The sequence below is a fragment of the Podarcis melisellensis genome (genome assembly GCF_964234715.1).
Source record: "Podarcis melisellensis genome assembly, chromosome: 6".
In the NCBI taxonomy this organism is placed as follows: Eukaryota; Metazoa; Chordata; class Lepidosauria; order Squamata; family Lacertidae; genus Podarcis; species Podarcis melisellensis.
In genome coordinates, this window is record NC_138538.1 from 22,283,045 (window position 1) to 22,295,993 (window position 12,949).

At 45.3% G+C, this 12,949-nt stretch overlaps 1 protein-coding gene across 3 annotated transcripts in view; it reads left to right on the forward strand.

Moving 5' to 3' along the window:
• PABPC1L (poly(A) binding protein cytoplasmic 1 like) overlaps positions 1–12,921 on the forward strand; it is a 32,750-nt gene extending 19,829 nt beyond the window's left edge. For 2 of the 3 annotated variants that reach the window (XM_081916886.1, XM_081916887.1), the window contains exons 9-16: positions 201–464; positions 1,656–1,746; positions 2,511–2,639; positions 3,557–3,696; positions 5,106–5,199; positions 8,521–8,651; positions 11,515–11,603; positions 11,858–12,921. In XM_081916886.1, the coding sequence (XP_081773012.1) occupies positions 201–464; positions 1,656–1,746; positions 2,511–2,639; positions 3,557–3,696; positions 5,106–5,199; positions 8,521–8,651; positions 11,515–11,598 (933 nt within the window). In that variant the 3' untranslated portion in view covers positions 11,599–11,603; positions 11,858–12,921. Of the gene's footprint in view, positions 1–200; positions 465–1,655; positions 1,747–2,510; positions 2,640–3,556; positions 3,697–5,105; positions 5,200–8,520; positions 8,652–8,784; positions 9,102–11,514; positions 11,604–11,857 lie in introns of those variants that run through there. The other variant, XM_081916888.1, reaches the window with a different exon arrangement.
• Positions 12,922–12,949: the final 28 nt, after the last annotated feature.

Genomic DNA, 12,949 nt, shown 5'->3' on the forward strand with positions numbered 1-12,949 from the left:
AAGGACTTTGAGTTGACCTTTGTTCCTATTGAGTTTGGTGGGACTCAAGAGCAGTTCACCCCAATGAGTATATTTGCGTGTGTTAGGAAAAGTTGCCAATTATTCCGCTCATCTCGATGTCCGTGTCTCTCTGCCTGTGCTCTTCAGACTGCCGTTTGCCATCCACTCAGTGGACTCAGTGTTTTAATTTTCAATTTTAGGTGATGACAGAGGGTGGACACAGCAAAGGTTTTGGGTTTGTATGTTTTTCATCCCCAGAAGAGGCCACAAAGGCTGTGACTGAAATGAACGGGAGGATTGTCAGTGCCAAGCCTTTGTATGTGGCCCTTGCTCAGAGGAAAGAGGAGAGGAAAGCTATTCTCACCAACCAATACATGCAGAGACTAGCTACCATGAGGGCCTTGCCTGGTCCAATCCTCTGCTCCTTCCCTCCGACAGGTTATTTCCTGCCCTCCCTTCCACAGGTAAGGTTTGTAAAGAGGCTGCTATTACAGCTTACTTCTATGAAACCCATTGACTAGCACCGATGGCAGACAAGATGCTATTGCACTGCAACTTAATGCACTTTGCAAATCCATTGCATTCCAATCTAACCGCCATATTGGGAGATGACAGGATGCATGTATAACAATGTTTTCACAGATCAAACACCATAAGAACTTTTTAGATCTCTGCCTACATCACCACAAAAAAAAAAAATCTTGCAATAGAGTCCACCCGTTCAGCTGTGAGTTGTTCAAGCCAAAGCGGTCCTGGCTTTCCCCATAGAATCCTGGGAGCTGCAGTTTGTTAAGGATGCGTAGAGTTGTTAAAAGAGCCTTATTCCTCTCCCAGAGCTACAATTTCCAGAGTGGCTTAGCAACCAATTTTGCAGGTCCCAGAATCCTTAGGGGGAAATGATGTGCAAAGGAGAAACAGGGTCTGTACCTCAAGTTTCCTTTGTGTGGCCTAGAGGAAAGGTCAACCTGGAAGACCTTGTAGGTTTCAGCCCAGCAAAGTCTGGGCCTTCTTTCTTCTCAGATGTACATTCAAGAGGTGTTTTCCTTGTCATTTCCTCCCTCAGGCATTGAAGGAGAACATGAGCCTGAGGCTTCCTGTGAGTTTATTACATATAGTGCCAAACTATGGTTTAGGGGACGCGGGTGGCGCTGTGGGTTAAACCACAGAGCCTAGGACTTGCTGATCAGAAAGTCGGCGGTTCAAATCCCCATGACGGGGTGAGCTCCCGTTGCTCGGTCCCTGCTCCTGCCAACCTAGCAGTTCAAAAGCACGTCAAAGTGCAAGTAGATAAATAGGTACTGCTCCAGCGGGAAGGTAAACGGCGTTTCTGTGCACTGCTCTGGTTCGCCAGAAGCAGCTTAGTCATGCTGGCCACCTGACCCGGAAGCTGTACGCCGGCTCCCCCGGCCAATAAAGCGAGATGAGCGTCACAACCTCAGAGTAGGTCACGACTGGACCTAATGGTCAGGGGTCCCTTTACCTTTAATCTGCCTCAAGTAATTCTCAGGTGATGGTTCCTTCAAAGCTACACAAAAAAAACTGCCACATATCTTTTCAAATTCCAGGCTTGGTGCTTTCGGTAGTCCAAGCTGCCCCAGGGCTGATGTGAGGATAGTAATGTATCTTCTTCCTTTGTTTCATGGCCTTTTTTCTAGCCTCAAACCAGAACTACTTTCTACAGTCCTAGCCCTGTTGCCCAAGTCCGCCCTGTCTCCCGTTGGAATATGCAGCCCTCTAGGCCTCCCTGTGAGTTTGCTTGCTTGTTTTTTCAAAAAGGACTTGGTCATCTGCAGAGCATGTGGGTGTAGGTTGCACTTGGTATGGAACTCCTACCATGCTATTGGTTGGTGCTGGGACCCCAGTATTTTCGTGAAGTCAGCATGCAAATTCAGTAGAGCACAGGGCTGGGGACCTGATGATGCTGGACTCCAGCTCATGGTCAGGGATCATGAAAGTTCGAGTCCAACAATAGGTTGCAGGTCCCCATCTCTGGGTTAGAGGAATGTGTGGAGGTCTTAGTTCTCATTACTGAAAGCAGACCCACAGACTAAGCAGAACTCTCGGCTAAGACACTAGGGGTGGTGTTCAGTTATGTTCTGGTCAGAATAGACCCATTAGAATTAATGGACCTAACTTAGCCATGTTCACTAATTTATTTATTTATTTATTTATATTTATTTATTTATTTATTTATTTATATTATTTATTTTTAAAAAAATATTTCAGGTTTATACATTTCACTAATTTTACAATCATTTTAACATTTCAAAACTTAACTTCCTTCCCCTTCTTTCTGCGGTTCTTTAAATTTATTTTTAATATCTTCTGCGTATCCAAATTAACTGAAATTTGCTCATTTATTCAATAAACCATTTCCACTCTTTAATAAAAAGTTGGTTATCTTGATTTCTTATTCTTCCATGTTCACTAATTTATGTGGATAAAACGTCTCTGAATGCCCCCCGCTTCTTATGCCTCCAAATTCTGATGAAAGTATTCAATGTTTTTAGCATCCTATCACCCAGCCAGCCCGGTCCTGAGGCCTACTGCACCTCCCAGGCGCCCGCTGTCCAACATCAGCACCATGAGACAAGCGTCCACTCAGGCTCCCAGGGTATCTCCCAATGCCCAGAGAGTGGGTAAGTTAGGAAATGCGGATGGTTCATCATCAAACGGAATGGTGCGTGCCTGTGTGCTTAGATGCAGGTGGCAATTATTTTATGCATAATCCAGTTTGGGGAAACCTGTCACAGTGTAGCATTACCAGGAAATGGAACCTGTGCCAGGGTGATGGCAATAAGGGTAGGCTGAGTGGGAGCCATTCACTTCTATGGGCTCCCATAGCAATTGAGAGATTAGGTACACAAGTTGCTCTTACCATGCCTCCTCCAGACCTTGGTCCTGAGGTCCAGCACCGAGGGCCTTCTGCCGGTTCCCTCACTACAAGAAGCCAAGTTACAGGGGACCAGGCAGAGGGCCTTCTTGATAGTGGCGCCCTCCCTGTGGAACGCCCTCCCACCAGATGTCAAAGAGAACAACAACTACCAGACTTTTAGAAGACATCTGAAGGCAGCCCTGTTTAGGGAAGCTTTTAATGTTTGATGTATTACAGTATTTTAATGTTTTTTTGAAAGTCGCCCAGAATGGCTGGGGAAGTCCAGCCAGATGGGCAGGGTATATATAATAAATAAATATATTATTATTATTATTATTATTATTATTATTATTATTATTATTATTATAAAAGGATTGGTGTGGAGTTTAGCCTTTGCTTCAATGGCATCTGTAGGTTCATCCTTTTGCTTGCTTTGTATACATGAAAGGAGTGTTTTATTACAATTGGACCACCCAATTGTACTGACGTTGCAGTGGAGATTTTGAGATCCTCAGCTGTGGTTGCAGCTGAGAACTGCCATCTTCCTCTCCCCGCCTTCTGCACCATTTTGGGAAGCCTGCTTTTAAAAAGGCTTCTGCAAAGGGTGCATGGCATTAACGATGGGATACGTCATCTCTCCTCTCTCTGTACCCTTCCAAATTGTTCCTGTTCCCATTTCAGCCAACATAGGAACCCAGACTATCAGCACTCGGGCATCCTCCTCAACAGCCCTACCACGTGGCGTTTCCCAGTACAAGTACTCTTCAGCCGTGAGGAATGCCCAGCCACTGGGCACCATGGCACCTCTGCCAATGCACCAGGTAACTCGCCTTCAGTTGTGGAACAAAGGATATTGTATAGACCATGTTTTCTTCCCTCCACTCCTTAATGTGGAAGATTTTTCTGATCATGCCATTAACATAGGCTGTGTGCACACCATGCATTTAAAGCTCTGTGCCACCCCCCCTGCAAAAATTGTGGGAACTGTAGAATAAGGGTGCTGGGAATTATAGCTCTGTAAAGGGATAAACTGCAGTTCCCTGGATTCTCTGTGTGTGTCATGTGTTTTTTTTAAGTGTGCTTTCAATGTATGTTGTGCACGCAGCCTTTAGAGTTTGGGCTTGTAGCGTGTTCTAGTTTTTGGCGTTTAATTGGTCTGGATTAAAGTAAAGGTAAAGGGACCCCTGACCATTAGGTCCAGTCATGACCGACTCTGGGGTTGCGGCGCTCATCTCGCTTTATTGGCCGAGGGAGCCGGTGTACAGCTTCCGGGTCATGTGGCCAGCATGACTAAGCCGCTTCTGGCGAACCAGAGCAGCGCACGGAAACGCCGTTTACCTTCCCACCAGAGCGGTACCTATTTATCTACTTGCACTTGGATGTGCTTTCAAACTGCTAGGTTGGCAGGAGCAGGGACCGAGGAATGGGAGCTCATCCCGTCACGGGGATTCGAACTGCCGACCTTCTGATCGGCAAGTCCTAGGCTCTGTGGTTTAACCCACAGCACCACCCACATCCCTCCTAGGTCTGGATTAGTGGTTCCCAAAGTGGAACAGACCAACCAAAGATCACACAGGTGATCTTTGATTTAGAGGAATGTGTGGTGGCCTAAATCTGTGGGTCTACTTTCAGTAAAAAGAACTAAGCAGAACTCTCTGCTAAGACACTTTTTGGGGGGGGGTTCAATTCAGTTCTGCTCACAGTAGACCCATTGGAATTAATGGACCTAACTTAGTGACGTGCGTTAATTTCAGTGGGTAAAATTTAGCTGAACGCCACCATCTTCTCATTTCTCCAGCTTCTCCTGATGAAAGTGTTCCTTGGGGGGTGAGGTCCAGTCACTTGAGGGTTGCAGCACCTGCTGTGGCTATAGAGACTGATGTGGGAGAGACATGTTTTGTTGCAGCTGGGGCAGATGAAGGCATCCGGCTGTGTTGCAGCTGATGCACTGTGGTGTTTCTTCTCTCTGAGCTCCTCCCAGTGGTCATTCCTCCTCTGGTCACAGCTGTGGATACGTGACCTGTCTCCAGACACTGTTGACCAGCAGTTAGGCAAGATGGTAGTTGCAGCCCCAAGAGCAGCTGGTTCCTCTTATCTACTTTAGGGAGCTTCAGATGGTGCAGGAAGAGGAGTTGCTGCCATCAGAATCCGCCTCCCCCTCCAGAGTGTCATTCAGGAACTCACACGAGGACCATGCTATTATTGTTGTCTTCTGTTTATTGGCCTGCAGGTTGTAGAACCGGCTGTCCGTGTCCACGGACAGGAGCCCCTCACAGCATCCATGTTGGCTGCAGCCCCTCCTCAGGAGCAGAAGCAAATGCTTGGTGAGTTGTGGTGCGTCGTCGTCCTCCATCGGCAGCTTGCCCTTCTGAGGTGCCCTGTTCAGCTAGCTAGCTAGCTAGCTATGTCTCTGGGCAAGAGTTTTAACCTTAAACTTAAAGGTGCCGCTCTGCAGCTTGGAAACTGTTTTTGGCTTCCCCCGAATATGCAGGATCTGGCCGTAGTTATTCAGTGCTGCTGGCAATGCATTCTGCTCAGCTGGTAGAGCATGAGACTCTTAATTTCAGGGTTGTGGGTAGGAATCCCACATTAGGAAAACACTACCCAAAACTATGTTGAACAAACTGGGAGACGGTTTCCTTTTTACTGTCTTTTGTGGTTCTATTGGCTTGAGATTTCATTGTGGGCTTTGCTTAGTTTCATAGGCTTTTAGCACAGATCAACACCATATATTTAAAGCACATTAAATGCATGTTTAAAGCATATGATTTCCCTCCCCCAAAGATTCCTGGGAGCGGTAGTTTACGGGTGCTGTGAATTGTAGCTCTGGGAACACTAGTTCTATTAGTTTGTATAGTTTAATTTGATTTTGTTTCTGTATTTCTGCCCTGAGACCTTCGCTTTAAATAAAGAAACATGCAGAACCTTCAAACGGGAAACTAGAATGAACACTGGAAAGGACGTTTGCTGATTGGTATAATTACAACCTGACATTGCAGAAGGGTCTTGGCTAGGGGAAGGGGATGCTGCAGGATAATACAGTGGTACCTCACATTACATACGCTTCAGGTTACATACGCTTCAGGTTACAGACTCCGCTAACCCAGGAATTGTGCTTCAGGTTAAGAACTTTGCTTCAGGATGAGAACAGAAATCGTGCTTTGGTGGTGCGGCGGCAGCAGGAGGCCCCATTAGCTAAAGTGGTGCTTCAGGTTAAGAACAGTTTCAGGTTAAGAATGGACAAATTAAGTACTTAACCCGAGGTACCACTGTATATTCAGTATCCTTTCCATTCTGCTTCTGAAAAGCAATTATCTCAGCAGTGCTAGCAGACTGTAGTATGAAAGCAACCTTGGCAGCTGGTTGCATGGTTCTAGCAGCCATGATGACACTTCAGCTGGAGCCCTGCTTTAAGGGACTGGCTACCCAGCCCGAGCCCTGTCAATCACAGCTTTTCTCCCTAGCAACTGTGGTGGGTCTGGCAGCAGGGATCTCCGGACATGATCAGGTATCATGAGTAGCAGCTCTTTTCCTGCTGACTGAGCAGCTGCTGCTCTCCTCCACATGATCTGATGAGGCTGAGCTGCGTGCCAACTGCATTTGAACCGAGAGTTTCTTAGATTACTAACAGCCGGACTGCACAGGCTCTTCCTGTGCTGCCACCTGCTTTGGGTATTTGGGTATGCTTTGGGCATACTCTTCCTTTCCTGCCCCCGTAAGTGTACTTAAGGAAAGGACTTTTCCTGGAGGGATTTTCCTTTTCAAAGCACACAGCACCTCACTGTGCAAGCAGAAACTCCTGCTCTTCAATATATACTTTCCTCACAAAGAATGGTTATAGTGGTGATGGGTTGAAGGAGTTTATTTCTGTGTTCTCTCTCTCCCTCGTTCCTGAAAGGTAAATCTTACTCCGTTGCAACAAAAAAGGCCAAACTGGCCAGTGTGAAGCATGGCATGAGTAAAGAGTGCTGGAATTAGGGATGGATCATTCTGTTTCTGGTCTATCTCCCTTTCTCCTGTGTTCACAAAATCCATCATTTCCCATTTCAATCTGCAGTTTTAAAAAACAATGCCGTGGACTGGGAATTTTCCCTGTTTAGGGAAGTTTTTAATATTTAATGCTTCATTGTATTTAACACTCGATTGGAAGCCGCCCAGAGTGGCTGGGGAAACTCAGCCAGATGGGTGGGGTATAAATAAACTATTATTATTATTATTATTATTATTATTATTATTATTAAATGCATCACTGCCAATCTTATTCGGCATTTATTCTGTTTCGTTTAAATAATAAGCAGGAGAAATCCTGGTTCTCAACAGGTCTACATTACGTGGGCAAATAATTTATCCAGCTCTGCAAAAATCATACCCCTTGCAATACAATCAGAGATTTTTTTTGGAGGGGGGGACAACTCCCATTGGTGCCAAGCTGCTATTTCTCCACAATGACGCATTGCTGTTTCTCCAAGCGGCGGTTTGTGCAGTGACCTTACACAAGCTGAGCATTCGCTGTCGCATGAAGATGCCCTCCTCTCTGCTTTTTGTTTGCACAGCCAAATTATTGACATGTGTATAGGGCTGTGGAGTTGCCTATGCAAATGTGTAGCGCTTAAAAGAAAAATAATGTATGAAGTCTGACTTGGAATGGGCAGTCAAATCTCAGTGTCAACAATGGGTGCATCGTCCACCGCACCTGAGGGCAGCAGATTAGCTTAGGGGGTGAAGAGCAGGCTATGTGCCCCACAGAGCTCTGTCTTTCACTACCTTGTTGCTACTCCATGCCCCTCCAGTGTTTGCTGCCTGAGGCAGATGCTGCACACTGCTTAATGGTAGGGCCAGGCCTGCATGCAGTCATTTAAGGAGAAAGTCTTTTACAATGCCTGCGGCAGCAGCTTGAAAACAGGGAGGATAATAAAGAGGTAGACCAGCTGGGTATCTGAATTTGCTTTCCCTTAAGACAGTCCTTCCTAGTAGACGTTTCCTTTTGGGGGTGGGGTACCTGCTAGATGGCAATGGATGTTAGTATCCTTATAAAGGTAAAGGGACCCCTGAACATTAGGTCCAGTCGTGGCCGACTCTGGGGTTGTGGCACTCATCTCGCTTTATTGGCCGAGGGAGCCGGCGTACAGCTTCCGGGTCATGTGGCCAGCAGGACTAAGTTGCTTCTGGCGAACCAGAGCAGCGCACGGAAACGCCGTTTACCTTCCCGCCAGAGTGGTACCTATTTATCTACTTGCACTTTGACGTGCTTTCAAACTGCTAGGTTGGCAGGAGCAGGGACCGAGCAACGGGAGCTCACCCCGTCACGGGGATTCGAACCGCCGACCTTCTGATCGGCAAGTTCTAGGCTCTGTGGTTTAACCCACAGCGCCAACTGTGTCCCAGTATCCTTATACGGTACATCCAGTTAAATTCCTGTGATCTTTTCAATTTGTTTACCTCTTCTGCCTGCTTTCTCTTGTAACTCTGGGCCTCACCAGAACTTTTAAAAATGGTTTTTCATGTGAGAACTGAAGCATTCCCACTCCCCAGTGTTCCTCCTGGGCCACTATTACCCCTAAGCTTAAAAAATGGAATAGGGCCAGCTCCATGGGGTTTTCCCACTCTGAATGATGCATGCTTCTGTCCCTTTTGCCTGTGCACAGGTGAACGCCTCTACCCTCTGATTCACTCATTACACCCCTCCATGGCTGGGAAGATCACAGGTATGCTGCTGGAGATAGATAACTCTGAGTTGCTGCTGATGCTGGAGTCACCCGAATCCCTCCACTCTAAGGTACTGGAATTTCATGCTGTAAAATAAAAACCGCTAACTCTGCCATTGCAAATCCCCAAATTTTGCAATTAAAATATATTGTGCTGATTTGAGTTTTGTTTATCTGTAAATTTTATGATATGCATACCTTCAGAATATGAAGGGTTTCTCTTTTACAGAGCTTGGAGTGGGGCTGTTTCCCCCCCCCCCCAGAAGTAGGTGATGGAGCAGGAGACTATTGGGGAACTGAAATGATCCCTAAGGGCCAGGAGATTTTGAAAGCCTGGTGGGATAACTGATAGTAAAAAGACTCCATCTCTGACTACAAGCCTTCACAATGTTGCTTTTTCCCATTCTGCCATCCCCAGCTGAGTCCATTTTTCACCTGTTTGTACATGTGTGCGTGTTCTAATTATTCCTGGTGCATTTGTGCCTTGACCAAATGCGGTGTATGTTTGTGGATGTATCCCACACAGAAACACATTTCCTCGCTGAGATTAAAAACTACTTTTTTTACTTATAAAGTGGCAATGACACAATGTGCTCTGTGTGTGTGTGTGTGTGTGTGTGTATGCAGCGGTTTCTCCTAGTTTTGGCTGGTTTGCAAAGACTGCATGTGCAGCCCTTTGAATGACCACCATGTTATGAGCCATTCCATTCTCAATACTAGAGGAGCTATTTTTAAGCAGTTAGTGTTTCAGCTGCATAGGCTTTCAATGCATGAATAATAACTTAAGGAGATCCTTCCTGGATCAGGCAAATGGTCCAGCTGGTCCAAAATACTGTTTTCCCATAGTGATGGCCACCCAGAAGCCCCCCAGCCATGGTTATGCTGTTCCTCAGCAGCTGATACTTATACAGCCTCTGAAATATGGAGGATAAAATGAATGTAGCCTTCCTACTAGTAAATCCAGTGGCAGATGGGACTCGTCAACCTGGGAAGGTAGTCCATCTAGGAGAAGCAAAACTCTTTATCCTTAACCTTCATTGCTATGTGGGGTATCTTCAGAAGAAAAGTCTAAGGAATAAACTACACAAATCTGGAGTGGGGTCCCTAAGACTGTTGGATGGTGCCTTGTAAGCCTCCTTCCAGCAACTTCTGCAGCCAAGCATATTTCTCTGCATTACTTTGGACCACATCAGCGAGGTTGAGAGGGGGGTCTTGTCGTCTGGGCAGCCCAGGACCTCCATATGCACTACCCAGGTTTAGCGCCCCTTGAAGGTCACTTCTGTGCTGCTAATGCAGCAGTGTGACTTCACCCCAAAGTCACAGCAGTGTGACTTCACCCCAGTGTGACTTCACCTCCATTGGCTCTTGAGACAGACCTGATGCCAACAACTGCTAGTAAGTCCTCCATGAATTTGTCTAATGCCCTTTTGATAAGAACATTATGTGTTACAACAAACTGAAGACTTGGAAAGTATGCTTGGATGATGTTGGCATTAAAAACAGAACGTCGGGGGGGGGGGTGAAGGCTGAGATGAAAAATTAAATCACCCTTTGAGAGCGTGTATAACTGGAGGGTTGGGAGGGTGTTATTAACAGCTTTCAGATTCGGTAGGAAGTTTTCAAGAAACCATTTAATGCACATTAAGGCAGTTGAGAAAGTTTTTAAAAAGCGTAACTGCATTAATATATCTGTGTCAGAGAGTGGGTCTGGCAAGCTACTTGCTTGAGGGGGAGGGTGGGTTATTGGTTTGTTTTTGCTCGTTTTTACTATGTATTTTGGTTTTTTCTCCCTTGTATTTTTATGTTGTAAACTGCCCTGAGATCTACAGGTGAAGGGTGGCAAAAATGTTTAAGAATAAGAACTACTGTATCTCACAGGTTGGCCTTAGCCTAATTGTTTGCAGTAACACTTTTCCTTCTGTGTAATTTTTCACACTCGGGAAAAGAAACTGAGCTTCTTAGATCTGTCCTCGGATGGCTACCTTAGACTGATTTTTGGGATGTCATGAAAAGACAGCAAATTGCTAATTGCCAAATTTGTTATTTTTTTACTCTCGGGAGGTGCTTCTGATGCTGAAAATCCTGTGACAGGCCATGGTATTATGCGTCTGAAGTTGGGGTGGGCAGGACGCCACTTGCTTTTCTGTTTCAGGCTGCAAAACATCTTTGGCCAGCTCTGGCTCAGAGATATCTATTTCTCTTCTCTCCCCTACCTTCCACATTGGTGTGAGGAAGAGTTCTCTGTATTTCCAAAGCCTGCATACTGCAATTTTGGGTGCCAACTAGTTCCAATGAAAGAGGGCGTTTTCAGTGGCTCTGCATGAAATTTGTTACTATTCCTTGACTCAAGGAACTTCTACAGTAAGATTGTTGAGAAAAATGAGCTTGCAACGTCAGCCTTGGAACCACACGAAGATGGAGCCAATGGGCAATAAAGAATCAGAAATGTAAAGAATACAAGTCTTGCTGCACGAATCTCCCTTGATCTGTTATGACAAAGCCCAGAAAGACTTTGGCACTCCAAAATGGCAATCTTAATTGTCTGAATGTACCTACAGAGAAAAAAAATGAGTGAAGTTTCCTTCAGAGGCTTGGACCTGTGTGTGTGATTCTTTAGATCCTAAAGCAGCCAAGTGGCTTTAACACACCATCCACATCAGTCTCTAAATTGCTTTGGGTGGAGAGCCTATGGCTGTCCAAATTTTGCTGAGTTCCAGTTCTCCAGCTGACTCTGCCAGCATGGCCAGGGGCCAAGGATGATGGGAGTTGTAGTCCTGCAACATCTGGCAGGCCACAGGCATTCCACTTCTGCTTTTCAGGGAAGAGTAATGCACATAGGATTGTTAAAGAGCCTCCATGTTGATTTGCCGAATCTATCTCAGTACAACTGGCTGTAATAAATGACTGTCTGATCCTGGGCTTTGCTTTTGTTAGATTGAGGAAGCTGTTGCTGTACTGCAAGTGCACCAAATCTCTGAAGCATCCCACAAGAGCAACTCGGCAGCATTTCTTCAGTGACCAAGGTGGGTTGGTAAGGAGTGCACAGCGATCGAGTGAGAAACTTGGTTTTGGCCAAAATATGTAAGAGGGAGGGAAGGAGAGCAGGCCCAAGCATTTCATTGGGGACCTGATGCAAAGACATGGTTCCATGTTGAGAACTGCTAACACAGAAGGACCTATTCATACAAGGTCATCTGCTTGGCAAGGTGAGGGACAAGTAGGAAAGTGTTGCAGCTGCATGTGTGAAGCTGACACTTTCTGCTTCACTCCTTTTTAGGATCCGATTGGTACTGATCAAATGACTACTTCGACTTTGCCTGTTTCTGCAACCGTCATGTCTACACTGCTTGTGCAGCAGCTTCATTGTTACCATAAATTTGCTGCACGTGGTCTGGATCTCACTCAGACTCAGTGCCCAGCCATGGTCCCAAACTACTCTAGGCACAACTAGTGGATTATCAATGGGCAAATTGAGCTCCTCTTCCCATTAGTCAGGATGGCTACATGAAACTTCTCTGTGCATTCTAATTTAGAGTTTCTCCATTTAACATATGCGTTTGCACAGGTGGTTAATATATATTCTGTCCAACTATTTACTGGTATTGGGGGGGGGTATATGTATATAAATATTCATGCAAAAATCTAGCCTTTTTTGAATCACTTTCTTTTGTGCACTTAAGAATCGTTGCAGCTTCTTTTCCCACTAAGAATTGTATTCACACTTTAAAGAGTATTTTCACAGGTGCTTTTCTAGTAACTGCTTGTATGGGAAGGATATGTTGTGAGAATGATGTGGAAGAAATTGGTTCCCACATTGTGTTAATTTATCGAAGCTGGTCATTTTTAAGTAGCCTTAAGCTTCAACCACCACTGGGGCCTGTGACACTATTTAATTTTTCGTGCTGCTGTTGATATGATAAAGGAAATGAAGCGTCACTTCCTTTATCAAGTCTTGTGTCAGTGTTCACTGTCTAACATGGCACTAACAACTACTCTGCTCAGTTGCATAGATCCATGGGCTGCCAAAATTACTGGGACAAACCATTGTGAGCTCGTTTGTTTTAAAGAAAACCAACTGGTTCTCATACTTGACACATGTAGGAGGGGTTTTTGAATTGCATTTTTAAATAACTCTTATAGAGATGCGAGAAATGAATTCCTGCTCTCCTTAAAAACACTTTTCTTCTGCACTGTCATGCGCATATCCTTTTTTCAACAGCCATGTGTGCATTCTGTAGAAATTGAAATATTTATATGTACTGTTACCTTTGAGCTGGGAAAGAAACTGTGACTTGTTCAACACATGCCTTATAAACGTCATATCCTGGTAGCACATTAATATATGACTGTTCTCCTTTGTAACTTGGAA